Source organism: Erigeron canadensis, chromosome 2 (genome assembly GCF_010389155.1).
Source record: "Erigeron canadensis isolate Cc75 chromosome 2, C_canadensis_v1, whole genome shotgun sequence".
In the NCBI taxonomy this organism is placed as follows: domain Eukaryota; kingdom Viridiplantae; phylum Streptophyta; class Magnoliopsida; order Asterales; family Asteraceae; genus Erigeron; species Erigeron canadensis.
Window position 1 is genome coordinate 35,232,740 of NC_057762.1, and position 17,576 is coordinate 35,250,315.

At 32.5% G+C, this 17,576-nt stretch overlaps 1 protein-coding gene across 1 annotated transcript; it reads left to right on the forward strand.

Moving 5' to 3' along the window:
- The first annotated feature begins 12,428 nt into the window (after positions 1–12,428).
- Positions 12,429–15,956, forward strand: LOC122589819. Its single transcript, XM_043762141.1, has 3 exons — positions 12,429–13,132; positions 13,551–13,738; positions 15,158–15,956. The coding sequence occupies exons 1-3, from the start codon at positions 12,544–12,546 to the stop codon at positions 15,794–15,796; spliced, it is 1,416 nt and encodes a 471-aa protein (XP_043618076.1). The 5' UTR covers positions 12,429–12,543; the 3' UTR covers positions 15,797–15,956.
- Positions 15,957–17,576: the final 1,620 nt, after the last annotated feature.

The following is a 17,576-nucleotide window of genomic DNA, read 5'->3' on the forward strand; positions in this document are numbered from 1 at the left end:
TATTAATCAGTATAACATTCAAAGTGTTGCTAAATTTAGACTTTAGTAACACTATATATATATATATATATATATCGAAGGGCATGATAATAATGACATTTTGATTTTTAATATTAGAAATACAATCTAATACGGTATTATTATTCAAAAGAAAGAGGACAACAAAGCAGCAGATATACCGTTATGGATGTTGTTACATCGACGTACATTTCACTATTCTTATTATCTGTCTTATATATCTAGCAAAAATGTTCCCTTACTATATATTGCCCGGAGACTAGCGTAAAGACATCAGGGTATTTTATCTACTACACGAACATCAAGATTCAAACCAGCGTGCTGGCTAGGTTTTATAAGGCCATCTTCAATGGAGATCTCATGCCAGTTTGCATACTGGGCAGCACACCGACCACCAGTATGCCTCAGTTGGAGCTTTAAAATGCCGTCCAGTTTGTTCGACCAAAATGCTTGGTAGCATACTGAAGGCGTTCTCATTTAGTGGGCCTTTGATATTTTTTTATTATTTTTTCCCATTTGACCAGTAGAGGATTATGCTTTATTGTGTTTTTTACTATTATATTTTGTTTAACTAATGTACAAGTAAATTGGATTTTGGTATGTTGGATTGGAGGTAAAATAAGTTCAATGTGTTGATTCATTGTGCTAGCTGATGTGTTGCTAAGGTGACCAGTATGCTAGAGCATTTTGTAACTACCATTGGAGATGACCTAACGTAAGTATTGAACAATATATATATATATATATATACGAGCATAGTACCCGCGCAATGCGGCGGCGAGTCGGTAATGACGGTGGTGGCGACATCTATTTATGTAGGTAAAAATAATTTATTTAAAAGGGGTTAGCAGAGATATTTTTTTAATATAATGGACTAATGGTGTAATTTGTTATTAAGGATTGATTGTGATTTAATTCATTAATGGTATTTTGGTCAATTCACATGTCTCATTTATGTAAACTTTCAATATAGGGGTTATAATTTTTATATAGTAATATAGAAGTATAGATATATATCCATAATACCTTATATAAAACAAACTAAACCTCATCTTTAAGTAATTAAGAACTTAAAAAGACTATATTAACCTTTTTTCTTTTACATCTTCTATATATCATATACACAATTAAACTAAAATACCCCTAAAAAAATTTAACCCCCAAAACTGTTATCACACACATACAAGTTGTAATTTGCGGGCGGCACTAGCAAACTACTTATAAAAGAGTTTTGTTGTATGATACAACAAAACTCCTTAAATATTGAACGTAAGCGTAGAGCATGTTGTAATTTGATAGTGTTGCCGCAACGCGCGTACACCCATCTAGTATCAACTTAACTGTCTTCAAATAAACACTACAACAAATTAATCAATTCTACACACTTTATTATACGCAATTTTGAAAAGTGCGTAAAGTACTTTTGTACACATTAATATATAAATGTGTACAAAATGTCTACATCAATAAGTGCTTACAAAGTTAAAAGTTTCACATTTAATAGTGTGAAATAAAATGTTCACACTAATAAATGTGTACAAATTTTATAGTTTATGCACTTATAAGTGTGAAGATCATTTCCTCGCACTTGTGTAAAAATCATCCGCGAAAGAAATGATTTTTATAGTGCGAAGAAATCATCCGCGAAAAAATGATCTTTACATTTAAAAGCGCGTACAGTTTGAGATTCTAGTAGCGACTGCTGTACTTTCCATTCCTATCCTATGATTGCTTCTTTGATGCACAGATAACTCGCTTTCCGGAAATTTAACATTGTACACACTTATTAGTGTGTAAAAATTTTCTTCGCACTTTTAAATGTGAAACTTGTAATGTTTTCACACTTTTCAGTGTAGACTATTTGTACACATTTATAAGTGCGAACAACTTAGCAAATTTTTTCGCATTTTTAAAAAGTGGTGTGTACAAATGACAAATTTTTTGTTGTGAAAAGGAAATGAAGAAAAAAAAAAAGACAAGCTAGCCGAATCCCATATTGTACGTCGCAATGTTGCAATCTTACATACACTAACCAAAACGGGCGCACATGTTGAGAGTATGATCATTTCAATAACAATAATAGTATTATATATTAACAACAATAAAAGCACGTACGTATGTTGAGAATATGATCATTCCAATCATACTGACACAACATACATACTAACATTTTCAATAATACAAGTCTATAAATAGTCAAAATAATATAGACTCTCCAAAATCAAAAATGGACTACAACGTAGAATATGTATACCTTAACCAATTAAGGGTCCATGATGTTTGCTTTTTATCTACTATCAAGAGTTGGGTGAATATCTGGAAACCATCTATTTTTAATTATACAATAATAAATGTGTCTAGAATGTTGTATTGTATAACGAGATGGGTAACCGCGCAATGCAACGGCAATGTCGGCAACGGGTGGTGCTACTGGTGGTGGTGATAACGATGTGGTTATTAATCTAAAAGTAATTAACGTAAATGGTAGTGTAGTTATTTTATGGTTAAGAGATGTATCTTTTGTAAATAACTTTATTAAGAATATTATAGAAATATTAGGTGGTAAATTAATTAATAAAGAAGATAGATAGTTTGGATAAATATGAGTGTAAAATATTTTAGGGATATATTAGATAGATTTAGTGTTTGAGTTAGGATTGTGTTGGAAAATTAATGGTATTTTGGGTATTTTAAAGGTAGAGAGTTGAAAAGGGGAGAGTAGTTATAGTTGGGGGTGTTTGGTATGATGGAATGGAAAGGTGAGAAAGGGAATGAGAAGGACTTCTCTTGTTTGTTTACAACGAAGAAATGGAATGAGAAATGAGAAAGAGGAATCAATTTCATTCTCTCCATTCTCTACAAATTGTAGAGAATTGGTGAGAATGAAAAAAAAAAAATTTTTTTTTAATATGTTATACGTAATAAATGTATTATTATTTAAAATTTTAATTTTTTTTATATATTCATTCTCTATGGGTACCAAACAATGGAATCTATTCTCTTTTCAAATACTCATTCTTTTTCTCGTTATTTCCATTCTCTATTACATGTACATTCTTTATGATTTCGTCCTATCAAACACCCCTTAGAAGTATAGAAGTATAGATATAGATTTTGTGAACCATCATTTTCCTTTATTTTTATAGAAAATCTCATTTTCAAATTTTTTTTTTATATAAATATCTTGTAAGTGGCCAGAAGCCAAAAATGACTAGAAGTCTAGAACCACTGTCCATTGACGGGGGAGAAAAAACCGGTTGGGCCGTTACTTTTGGGTAAAAAATTGAAATAGCATCCACAAAAATAACCCGAATAAAGATGTTTTATGTTGTTTGTTTTTTCATTTACTTGCTTGAAGATACAACATATTATTACTCCGTATTTCATACCAAGATACCATGTTAAATATATTTCACTTAATTTTTCCCATAAGAAGCTAGCTAGGTATACAAAAAACTAATATAAATTAATAACTCCAAAAATCTGTATCTATAAAAGTGTTACGTCATATACACTTTCACAGTTTCACTAAATAGCGTTTAATATTCAAACCATGCACTACAATAAATTAGTCAATTCTACACACTTTTGAAAAGTACGTAAAATACTTTTGGATCGTTCACACTTATAAATGTATACAAAATGTCTACATCAATAAGTGTGTACAAATTTAAAAATTTCACATTTAAAAGTGTAGAAAAAAATGTTCACAATAATAATAAGCGTGCACAAACTTTATATTTTATGCACTTATAAGTGTAAAAATCATTTATTCGCGGGTGATTTCTTCGCAATTGTGTAAAAATCACCCGCGAAGAAATGATTTTTATAGTGCGTAGAAATTAACATTGAAGAAATAATCTTTACATTTAAAAGCGCATACAAATCTAATATTGTACACACTTATTAGTTTGTACAAATTTTCTTCGTACTTTCAAATGTGAAACTTGTAAAAAAATTTCACACTTTTTAGTGTGAAACTTGTAACATTTTTTCACACTTTTTAGTGTAGACTATTTGTTCACATTTTTAAGTACGAACAACTTAATAAATTTTTTCACATTTTTAAAAAGTGTTATACTAACGACAATTTTTTTTGTAGTGAAGTCAACTTATAACAATTATAAAAATTAGGTTTTCTTGGTATATAATTAACTTTTTTGTTTGACAAAGGAAAAAAAGGTCCATGTCTAAGTAGGTAAAAATTGAACTCTGAGAAGTAAATCAATTAGCAGTTTAAAACGTTAAAAGTTTAGGGGCTAAATTTCAAAGGCAAGATAGTAACGGTAAATTATAATTTACAACAAGTTATTAGAGGCCTTATTATACCTCCTTGTTTGTCTGTCTTTGACTTGTCATCCAATGAATGAATGAATGACGAGTCAACCCTATTGAGTGTCACACTGTGACTCATTATTAGTTATCTAATGAAGGACTAACGAGTAGAATGACAAATGAAAATGTGTTTTTTTTCTTCCCTCATATGAATATTTATTTAATGAAAATAAGTTAGTTATATTAATTTACATTATGAGTCCTTTATGTTATAAAATATCTATATTATTTAATTTAATTACATTTATATCAATTACCTATACTATTTGGTATTGTCACCATGCATTAACATCATCTATCGAGGCCATCATACCACCATCATTGCTGCTGCATTGTATGAGTATCATGTTAGTACGTTGTTGATAAATGATAGAATGAAAAAAAATAATGTCATATACACAAGGAGTAGGTAAGTAGCCAAGTAGGTGTCATATTTGATGATGTGGTAAAGTAAAATAAATTATATATATATATATATGGCTACTACTACAAAGAGAAAAAAATAAGATTACTTTTGATCTAAGCCATTAAAAATAAACCTACAAATCAATCTCCACCATCTAAATTGAAAGTCAACTATGATATCTAATTATGGTAAATATTTTTTGATATTTAATGTAACTATTATTATACCATTACATTAGAAATCTTGCCTATTAAAGTTTGATAAATGTTGTAGTAAGAAGATTTGCATTTCCTGAAGTTGTCTGGACATTTACATGCATACATTGATATTATATACCAATTTTTGTTGTCAACAATCCTTATTTATTTTAGTGTTTTTTTTATGTGAAGTTAGATAATAACTTTTTAAGAATGTTCTAATGATAGGCGGAGGTAACAAAAGCTTATGAGAAAGACGTTCCAGCATGCCTGGGGTGTTTTAACAAATGCATAACATTCTAACATAGATATTGTATATAGGATTTCATTAATATTTATGATGTTTTTTAGTGTATAGATAGAAAACATAAACTTTAAGACTTTAACTAGGTTTTAGGGTATGTTTGGTAGAAAAGATTCGAGTAGCTAGGAGTTTGGAGCTAAAGCTTGATGATGTGGCTAGGAGCTAGAGCTTCTATTTCAACCATTCTTACACAATGTTTTATTTTAAAGACATTTTAGGGACTTTTAGGAGCTTTTTCGAGCTGAGACTTTTAATCTCAAATGCACATCCAAACAAGTCTATCTTCTTTAAAAGAGTTATTTTTTAAAAACTTAGGATTTTGAAGCTCCTAATTAAAAACCCCCTAAAAGCCTCATACATGTTTTTTTTTTCCTGAATATAATGGTCTTACGTTTTAACAATTTATGATAAAAATCAACATAAAGAGTTGGGGAATTAACATAAAGAAAAGCTCGAACCCTAACTCGACCCATTATAAATTTCAATTTAGAAGCTGGATCTATACGGGTTAATCAGGGTGGTCTTGAGTCGACTTGATTAATTAATGGGTTGGAGGGTTGACAGATCAGATAGGCTACTTTGGGCTCAAATGACTTACATGTTAATGCTTTCAAGTGGGTTGATTTTAGGTCATGGTCAAATTGGTAGTTTTTAGTTTAAAAGAGATGACAGGTTAAATTGATTGGTTTTAGTTAAGTTAGTCAAATGAGTTGTTTCGAATCAAATGAGTTAGCGGGCTGGTAAATCATATGAGTTATTTTTGGGTTAGTTGTTTTTGGTAAGTTGGATTTTGAGTTAGATCAAGTATTGATAGCTTTATAATGTTAGGGTGTTAAAAACATTTTATATGCAACTGAGTACAAAAATAATATTATGGTTTCATACACATAACTCATTTGTGAAATCTTAGCTCAATATCTAATCTTGTATAATGTATCATGTTATTAGGACCATGCAATGTTTTTTGATCCAGATTTGTAAGAAATAATTTTTTTCTTTAATTTTATTATATATATATATATATATATATAATCTCTTGAATCTAATTATTTGTTTTATTTTATTTCTATTCTAATAATGATGAACTAACTCAAATAAAGTTTTCGTAAATATATAAATATTTGTTTAACCCGGTCAACGACCGGGTATAGATCTAGTTAATATGAATAGTGATAAGTTATAAGTAAAACTGACACGTATTTGATGGTAACAATAGAATATAATGTTGGGTTCTCGTGTAATAGATGTTGGTTATTAAAAAACATGTATTAAAATAAATAAATAAGACAAGATCTTAATATTTAAATTATGATAAATTGGTACATGAAGATTGAAAGAACCCGACTCGATAAACCGAAAATACAAGTTTTTTTTTTTTACCCCCACTGCGACTCAGTGGGGTTAGGACAGCTCCCACCGCGACTCAGTGGGAAATCTCTGATCTGCGAGTGAAAAACCTCCCACTGCGACTCAGTGGGGTTAGGACACCTCCCACTGCGACTCAGTGGGAAATCTCTGATCTGCGAGCGAAAAACCTCTCACTGCGACTCAGTGGGGTTAGGACACCTCCCACTGCGACTCAGTGGGAACTTTCTGACCTGCGCCTGATGCAAAAACCAGCCATTTGACATAACAAACAACTCCAAACTATAATATTCATTTGCCCAACTTCCACAAACTAAATTTCAAATATTCCAACAACTATAAAGACACATTTCAAACACATTTACAACATCAACGAGTACACAAATCAAGATTTCCATCAAACGGGTCATTTACCCACTTTGACACCTTTTTGACCAAAATTATGAATTCACAACTATCCAAAAATTTTACAACTGGAACATTTACAGAAATTTTAACCAAAAGCATGACCCCAAACTAAAATGTACCATGAGCCAAGAAATGAGGGATAACTAAGCTTCGATATCAAAAGATCGTCATTCACCCGGGAATGACCTAATTACCTTCAAGAGGTCCAAAAATCGCTTCAAACTCTAAATCAACTACCTTCAATCAACACTCACTAGTTCCTTCCTCCGGAACTACCTATATAAGAGGGTAAACATCTAAAATATAAGCAAAGGCTTAGTGAATATACTTGCATACAATTATACATACAAAGGAGGGCAAAAACACAAAAGACTATCGCATGTAGCCAATGTATACATAAAAGACTATCGCATGGGCAAAAACACAAAAGACTATCGCATGGGCTTAACGCCAAACCAATTACCATGCTTGAAACATTCACATCTCATGGTAATTGGACCAACGTATACATAAAGGTATGCAAATATACTCACCTCCTCCGCGGCTATCAACAATCAACAATGCAACAACAACTGCAAAGCTTTCAACCTATCAATTCAATACAATATGCACATAAGACTTTATTCACAATCTTGGCTAACTCACTTAGCCAAACTAACGATTCACTAGCATTCCTATTCACCCAAACTCAATTTCCTTGAGTTGGCTTAAAATCAAGTTTCACTTAACAAAGCTCAATCTTTCTAACTCATCAAGCTCAATTATCTATCATTTTGCTAAAAATCTCATTTTACCACCAACATGTGGCCATTTCATCTAGTTGCTCAAAATTACCAAATTCTCATTCACTAGCCTTTTCCAAACCCAAAACCCAACCCATTTGCCATTGAGTTACTTCCACCTTTAACAACAAAAATTAGGTAGTTCATCTTACCTTTTACAACCACATTTCAATAACTAGCAAAAATTTCATCTTTTCTTGCAAACTCAAAATATTACTTTGAACTTATCAATTTCATAATCAAACACATCATATAACTCAATGACAACTAGGTTAGCTAAGGAATTGGGGAGAATATAACCATAATTCATCTTCTAGCAAAAACCCTCAAATTGGTTCACTCCATGAACCCTAATATCAAAAGAAAGATGAAAACTAAATTAGGGGAATTCAATACCTCAATAAACAATAAGTTAATGCAAGACTTAAGTTGGAAATTCTTCTTCCTTTCTTTTCTCTTTGAAATTTGGCCACCACCACAATACCCACAAACCCTAACTTTTCAATTCTTGAATGAAGATTATTTGATGGTGATGATTATTATTATGGTTTCTATCCTTGGATTGGAAGAAATAATCTTTGATTTTAAAAGAAAAGGAAGGAGATTGCATGAGGAAAATGGAGGTGAAGAAAATGAGGGTGAATGGAAATATGACTCATGGAAAGTTAGATGGCTGGCACTCCATGGGGATGCCACGAACCATCTCTTAATTTGTGGTTATTTTACCCGCTATCCGCTAAAATTCCAACTAAATTAACCCCATATCTAAAAATAAAATACTAGGAAATTAATTTAATGTCAAAACTACAAAAAGGGGTTAATTTATTTATCTTAAAATTATTGGGGTGTTACAAAGATTAATGAAAATACATGTATATATTGATTTCAGATGATTTTCATGATACACGATAAAACTAATTTAGTGAAAAAAACATATAGTTTTATTTGTTTTATTTTAAGTAAAACTAATTAATTATATATATAATCTCTTATAAAATATATTAGACTTCCTATTTTAAGAAATTCAACAATCTTTTCAATATTTTCATATTGCCCTTAATTCACACATTAACTCTAATTCTATATCTCTAAACACAAACAGACAAACACCTTACCAAGATCTAACACACTTTTTTTCTCCTTCCTATTTATACACACGCATATCGATTCCTCTCTCACTGTTTTGTATTATCATTACCGTTTAACCACCGCAACACACGGACACCAACCATCGTGATAAACTAATTATAATTGGTTCAAATTCAAGACTTCTGACTACCAATTAATTAGGGAGATTGAATTTTAAAACATGCAAAATAATTGCACGTCCCAACCCAAGTTGTGTATTGAATTTAATAATCACAAATGATGTCAATAGCAGCCTCAAGTGGGTCACGAACTCACGAGTCACGACTATATCTGGTTAATTTTTGTTCCATCCAAATAAAAATATTAATTAACGGATTTTTTTATTTATTAAGCTAAGAAATTTGATAATGACATACATATTACAAAATTGATACTTTGTATATAAAATATATTAACATTAACATTAACTTTAAACTTTTAAATATTTTAACATGTAACTACATATTTGTGTATGTATAGCCTCTCCAGAAAATATTTATATACAATTTTATCAATAATTATTTACAAAATAGCACAAGAAGAAGAATTTAAATTATTGTAATATATCAACATAAAATATGACAATCAATTAGACTATATGTGGAAAAAATAAAAATATACTAACATAGGTTAATATCATAAGCCAACATGAAAAGTTTAAAAAAAAGTAAACGCTTATAAAGATATAAAAAACGCACAAATTAATTTTTCTTTCCGAACATTCAGTCAGTATTCGACATTAGAGAAATCTCACCGTAAATAGTGAAGCCTTGCACGTACCCTAGACTACGAGATATTGACCTTGGGCCGTTACAAGTATTCGGAGAAAAAAACCCCAATACTTGTCATCCCTAAGGATCGAACTCAAGATTGGATAAAACCACCACAGAAAATTAAAATACATTTGTACTATGAGCGACTTGAAAATATATATATTAAAAAATTGAAAACATAATACTTAAAAGCAAACCGAATAATAAAAAGGTAAAAAAGGTAAAAACAAAAATGAAAGAAAAAAAAATTCTAAACGACGAGTCAACAACATCGTAACTCCACCTGGTCAATTCTTTCCCATTTTTTTCTGATTTAATTACCAAACCGTCCTAATACAAATTTCATTCTTAACTTTCATAAATTAAGATTTTGATATTTGACTTTGGAGTCTAAAAGTTACATTCTTCAAAATAGTTTCGGTTCTAAAAATTACAGTCTTTAAAATAGTTCCGACACGATCAGTTAGCAATTATACAGGTCCAAATAGAATATCGGATGTTATAATGGCAATGTTGCACCGGGTCATTGGCGTAGTCTACTTAGGTTTAAGTTGCATTGATCTATTATTTTCTGTCGACTAACTTAACTACAATGTATTTGTATAATAGAGTTATTTATTTGATAGCGACATCAGTAATAAACTATTTTTATATGTCTTTCAGTAGTCAACAAAATATTTACATCCAATAATACGCTAATAACAACAATATCTGACTTTTTGACATGATCTTCTAGCCACATTCATCCAAGAAAAGATTCAATTTATGCACATTGTAAGATGTTGGAAGTCAAACATCAGACAAAGTCAACATTGTACCAGTTGTATCTAGTAATAATAATACAAGATACCATTTATGCAGGAGGGATTACCAACAAGTTCCTGAGAATAGTTGACTTTCCATTCTGACTTGAAGACTTGGACCAAGCATCCTTTTTTGTAGGAACAAACAAACGAACTGTTTCAATTCCCTTTCGATCGTTCGTACTAAAAACATGTGGCTGATTGATTGAGTTATTTTTCCTTTCCACTTTGTGTTGATGGGGAAAAAAATAGACCTATTTTTTTAGTCCTGATATGCATTTCGATTATTATGCCTGTGTTTTCATGGTAAACAAGCTTATATATAAAGAGGCTGATCATGATCCGGCTACGAGTTTTCTACAATAGTGGGCCGTTGGTCAGAGAATTGATCTATTTATTATGGTTAGGAATTTAGGATATCATCAATTTTGTTTAGGTAAAGCCCTAACCATCTTAAGGTGACCTATTTTACAAAAAGTTCCATGTTCGCCACGTATAATCTTGGATTGGGGTCAATATAAAGTTCAAAATGGGTCACAAGATACCCCGTCTAACCACATGCATCCTAGTTAACAGAGACTTGTCTTCTCCATTAATCTGCATAGGTAACACCTTATCCGTTCCGTTTTGTAAACTGCTCATTATGTAACATTCCCTAACCAAATTAACCAATTAGCAATCACATGTTGACCCAAGGGATGAAAATGTTAATCACGCAAACCACAGGGACAACTTCTGACAATTTCTCATAAAATTATGAATAAGATTATGAATTTAAGGGTTGTGTACACCATAGAGGCTACAGCCATTGAGCCATACAGGAGCAATGTTGTTGGAACATTTATTGAGACCAGGCCCAAAACACGCTCAGCAAATTGGGCCCAAGTACCCAGAGACCAGAGTTGGATTACCGATTAGTGATTACTGGTTAGTTAACGTCTTATTTGGTCTTGCCCTTTATATTTATCTTAGATCAAATACTAAAACTAAGTCTTGACTGAGAATGGCCCAGGTCCGCCACGAACCTGGACACGAGTAAACAACTACAAGTCTACATTAAAGTTCTACTACTTCAAGTCCAGGAAATTATGTTAGATATGGATTTTCGTTTAATCAGCGGTTAACTTGTAAAAAAAAAAAAAAAAAAACACAACAACAAAGCAACTGTATTTCGACGGTGTATGGAGAGGTTAAGATGTAAAAAGACCCTCTAACCTTTGTATGAAAGATTAATTTGTATGAGAGAGGTTAACTTGTAAAAAGAATATTTAGAAAATGTCGCATCAGTGCAATCTAAATATATTTATTATACATGGCGCGCATATTCACTTGATTTTCTCCCTTCTCCATTTTATTTGCCATTTTCAAAAATACATATGTCAATCTCTTTATTAGTATGATACATCTTTTAAAATTATTAAGTAAAGTTTAAAAATATCTATGTATCTATAGGGGTGAATTAATTTGAGACCAGGAGATCAAATCTTAGCCACTTAAATTTTTTTCAATTCTCAAATTTTAATTACTCATTTTTTTTTCCTCTCGTGCATAAATCATTTTATTTTTCTAATTCATTTAAAATCTTTTATCTAAAAAATCGTACATCGATAAATTATAAAAATTATATGGGTGTTCTTAAAATTTCATGTTCTTTCATTAGAGAGTTCATAAGATATACTTCGACAAATTTTTGATACGATACGGGCTTCGTTATTTCGGTTATTAATTAGGGGTAGTTAGTAGGATGATAGGTGATGAATAATCATATGGGTTCATAGGTCATAAGATAATCGATGATGGATTGATCTAGCCTTAACTGTAAAAACTGTAAAAACTCCGAGCTCTGATTTAAAAATTCGTCAATACCATTATCAATACCATATGAGATATGAGGGTGAAGCTGGTCTGGTGACGTAGAAGAAAGTAACACACAAAACAAAATAAAAAACTTAAACCTATTATTGTATTTCCTTCTTCTATTCCCCAATCCCACCACCATTCATTCCTTTCCATTCCATTCCACAATGTCATGGTTCACTCGATCCATCGCCAACACTCTCCAACAACTCGACCTCAATAACGCCGACGACCACACCGATCAAATACCTCCCAAACATCAAGAAGAAGAAGAAGATCCAGATCACGTCGAAGATAACGCTGAAGATTCACCGTTATCTCCAAACCGTGGAGTTAAAGAAGACTTATCAGAAATCACCAAAACCCTAAGTCGTCAGTTTTGGGGCGTCGCTTCCTTTCTGGCCCCACCACCACCACCAGAACCCGAACACTCGGATCACGAATCGGATCAGGAAGATGAAGCTCCGGAAGCTATATCTGGAATTAGAAGAGATTTTGCGGAGATAGGAGGGAGATTTAGAAGTGGAATATCGAAGCTGAAAACGAATATAGATGTTTCCGAGATTACGAAAATCGCAACGAATTTTCTGCAGCTGTCGGCTGATGGAGAGGACTATGTGTTGAATAAAGAAGCAGGTGAAGCCATTGGTGTGACTGATGAAGTTGTTGCTTTTGTTAGAGATATTACTATGCATCCTGAAACTTGGCTTGATTTCCCTCTGCCCGATTTTGATGATCAACACCACGTCCAAGAAGGTATATTTACATCTATATCTATACATCTATTCGTTTATTTTTAATATTGTTCATATAAGTAGTCCTGTCCTGTCCTGTCAGGCTTTAGAATTATAAGATGTGAGATACTTTTTGGCGCGTTTAGTCCTGTTATATGTGTTGGTAATGAAGAGATTGGGATCAAAGAGGGTCCGATTTTTTATTTTTTTAAAATTAGAAGTGAACTGTGATTATAGGATGGAAGGAGAATAGATTCAAGTGGTTTGCTGTTTGGGGAACTTTTTCGGTTTGAAGCATTAGTTATTCATTTATGAGATCATGTGTTTATAACTAGGTAGTTGTCGAGATTGTATCTGTATTAAATAATACTGTAGTACCTTAGCTTGCCATATTGAAGTGGTTTTGATAATTGAAATAACCTTCCCTTTTTATACTTTAGATTTTGAACTGTCTGATGCACAACAAGAGCATGCATTGACGGTTGAAAGTTTGGCACCAAGGTTGGCTGCACTTAGGATAGAACTCTGCCCTGGTTATATGAGTGAAAGCTCTTTCTGGAAGATATATTTTGTGCTGCTGCATCCCAGACTTGAACCTCATGCAGCGGAACTTCTTTCAACACCCGAGGTAAGTGTTCTAGTAAGCGATTATGGCTTTGGCATCTGTTTGTTTGCCCTTGCTATTTCTTTTGAAAGTTTTAATCCAAAATAGTTTTGTTTGCCATGCTATTTCTCTGCTGATTTATTGTCTTATGTTAATAATATAAAAGACAAAAGTCACAATAATAGAAATGACCCTTGAAAACATCAGACTATTGCCTTAGCAGGTCCATTATAGTGGTGTATTATATTCCAGGCCATTTTGGGGGCATATTTTTTGTATTATGACATCAACGGTTCATGCTGCATATACAATGTACTCTAGGTGAGTTGCAATAGTGGAGGCTATTTGTTTATCACTTTGCCTAGAGCCTAGAATAGAAACACACACGATATAAGGGTGGTAGTATTCAAGAGTTGGTGATTGAGGGGGACTCTTTCAGTCTTCACACATTGCATATTTAGCAAGGAAAATGCTAAATGCAGCCCCAAAGGCTGTAGTTAACGTGCATAGGAAAATTGTACATTTCATATCAAAAGCCCACCCCTTGAATCTTATGGTAAGTGTACAACTGTTTTATGCACCTTAACTACAGTCCCTTGGGCTGTATTTAGCAAGACCCATTTAGTAATGTGGAGTGGGCATTTAAGGATCTGCCGAAGCTTTCTTGAGAAAATATACTTTTAATATACTGTTTCTATATATGGAGAACTTTTTAGTTTCTTTTTCCTAGCTGACAAGGTCTTGATAGTATATGGAAGCCTCGTCAGTCAACAATGGTTCTCTAATGTCATAAAACTGGAGCTTCATCTGTTATATGCAATGGGGTATATGTGGCAACCTGAGATTACGAAAGTTGTTAGGTTGTTACACACTACAACTGTAGTGCATAAAGGCATACTTCTTTTTTTCTTTACGTCCTCTTATGGCATTCATATATTTTCACATGATCAATTATCTTTTAGTTTCTACAATTTCTTCTCAAGTGGGTTTATCGTCAACAAGTAGATCTTTTTTTTTTATCCCTTTGGGTCACATAGAGGGATCTGATTTAGATCACAACGTTACCTATCAAGAGGCCTAGAATAGAGGTGTTGTCTCTATAGCTGATCGATTGTGGAGACCTCTCTTGATTTTCTTTCTTGTTTTATACTCAGCTCGCCTTTTCTTAACTACCTGATCATTAGTGAATGGCTTCTCGTCAAGTAATCTGTATAATTTATCTGTCTGTTTGATAGCTTATAACAAAGTATTTCTAATGAAAAATGACATAATTTGGCAGTTATTTGCTATTTGTGACACTTGAGACTTTAGAGAGAATCACATGATCTTTTTTATTTCCTTGTAACAAAGTATTTCTCTGTTTGATAACCTACTGGTAGGGACTGTTGGATGTTTGTTCCAGATTTAACTGGTTGGGTTACAACATATCTTACTTTCATGCAGATTGTGAAAGCCAGAGCGGCGCTGAAATACGAGTTGAAGGGGCGTTCAAGCTCCCAGGCAAAGGAGGAGGAAGGGTCGGGAAATAACCTTCTTTATTCCGAATTTAAGCCAGATTCTTCTCAAGAACAGCATCTTCCTGAGCCATCTGGCGTTCAATCAGAATCTGTGCCACTTGAGCTATCTACAACTCAAGCATCCACCTCTGGTACTTCGGTTGATGCAAAGACCGAAAAACATCCCATCCCATCTGAAGAAGTTCAGATTGTAGACAAATCAGTTATCCAAGAGGAGCCACGAAATGCGACCGAAACAAATCAAAATGTAGCTGAAGATAAAGACGATGATGATTGGTTGAAGGATGACGATGATAAAGATGATAACTCAGAGAACGTCACTGGTACAACTACAATCCCCATCGAGAATGATGAGGACGTATCGTTCAGTGATCTTGAGGAAGACGATGGAGATGTCCCTGCAAATTACAAAAATGGTTCTGATTCGTCAACAAAAGACTCACGAGACTGGGTTCAGCTTGGCAGTGACTCTTCGACTGCTGGACCTCGACAGGTGAGCGGTCGCAACTCTGAGGCGAAGGTTCCGAATGATTGGCTTGATGTTGACGACATCGATGTGGCATGATGATGTTTTTTGTCTTTTACACATTGTTAATGAATTTGTTATGTATCTTCCTTATGTGAATATCATGTTAACAGTTTCTGTGAATTTAAATTATGGCACTTTGAATTGCTACTTGTACATAAATCTGGATATGTATGTTTTACAATAAGATGCTTCATTATTATTTTTTTTCCATTTTATAAGTATGGACTAAGATTAAGGTTAAATGTAATACTAGATTGCTGATAGGAGTCCCTCTAGTTGAATCCATAACCATGGAACTATGGAAGTCGCAAAGGAAGTTTGTGACACGACTCTTTTGGCTCAATAGTTTGACAAGCCTTCATCATGTAGACGGGAGCTTGGCTCACTAATGCTATAAACTAGGTCAGTGGCTCGTGTCAACTAAAAAAGTTTGAATTTACTAAATGCTATAAAATAGCTCGTACTCAACTCAAAAATGTCAAATTTAATATTTGTTTTCTTCTAATACAAGTAAAATACAAGTAATACTAATACAAGTAAAATGAAATTTCATTATCAAAAAATTACAATGAATTAAAGTAAAACATGAAAAGTCTTTATATAAAACTGTAGTATAATTAAAATATAACTAAAATATCATTTATATCAAAGTTAAGGGTTTTTTTTTGAACGACAAAGGTGATATATATTAATAAGCTGTAATCTAGCAAGGTACTAGAAGACATGGATTACAAGCACCAAATATCTAGAAATATCAACAAAACTGCACAATCTAGATATATCCTGGGACTTCAACTATTATATTGCAAAAGATATAAAAAAAAAATTATGTCAAGTATAGATCAACCAAGACATAAGAAAAACTCCTACCGATAGATTTCGAGCCACCAGTTTTCACACCGTGGTGTTTTTATACAAACCCAAACAATCCCCGAAGACCCCTACTCACCACAACTATCCAACAATATCATCCATCACTAACGGCACGCAGGCTACAAAGAGTTCTACCAAGGCACCAATTACAATAACAAAAGAGAAAATTAACCAAGACCAAGTAGGGGCAAAAGATGTATGCTAGAAAAAACATGAACAACGGACCAGGATCAGCGGGGAAAACAAGGCTAGGCTAAAGAGGTGGTAAAATTTGTGGCAGCCCCATTAGAACGTGAGGATAACCAAAGCTGGGATATCATCTTGATCTCAACCATTATTAGATCTGGAGATGACCTGATGTGGCTAAAAACATGCTTGTTTCTAGCCAACCAAATGCACCATATGGCAATAAGGATGACAACATAAACCCTTCAAATAAATTATTATATATACAACCTAAATTTTTATTCCTCATTCTCATTTATATTATTTTTCTCCTTCCATATTTAATAAACAAATCAAATTCAGTAAATTTTTAAACAAAAAATAAATATCACTTTAATTTTATTTTTAGTATTTTATTTGTGTTTGTTTATTACTCCACCCGTCCCATTTTAGTTGTCATGTTGACTAACTTTGACCATAAATAACTTTGTTTGTATTATATGTTAGTTGATGAAACTTATATGAATGAAAAGTACATTAAAAACCCAATCCATTCATATATTTTATATCAAGTGTTACATGAAACAAACAAAGTGATTTACGGTCAAAGTTAGTCAACATGACAATTAAAGTTATTTGATATGGATCTGTTATGTTATTGTTATTTTTCATCTTTTTTTAATTATTGTTATCAATTGTAGTGTGATTATGGTTTCTTCTACTATAAAAGGGTTTATTCTTTTAATTATTTTTTGTTCATGATTTGTTATTTTTCACA

What these genes read in the sequence shown, in the direction of transcription:
- LOC122589819 (XM_043762141.1), top strand. Translation starts at nt 12,544, where the DNA reads ATGTCATGGTTCACTCGATCCATCGCCAACACTCTCCAACAACTCGAC. An exon ending in TCAACACCACGTCCAAGAAG is followed by an intron (nt 13,133 to 13,550) that starts GTATATTTACAT and finishes TTTATACTTTAG; the next exon opens with ATTTTGAACTGTCTGATGCA. An exon ending in AACTTCTTTCAACACCCGAG is followed by an intron (nt 13,739 to 15,157) that starts GTAAGTGTTCTA and finishes ACTTTCATGCAG; the next exon opens with ATTGTGAAAGCCAGAGCGGC.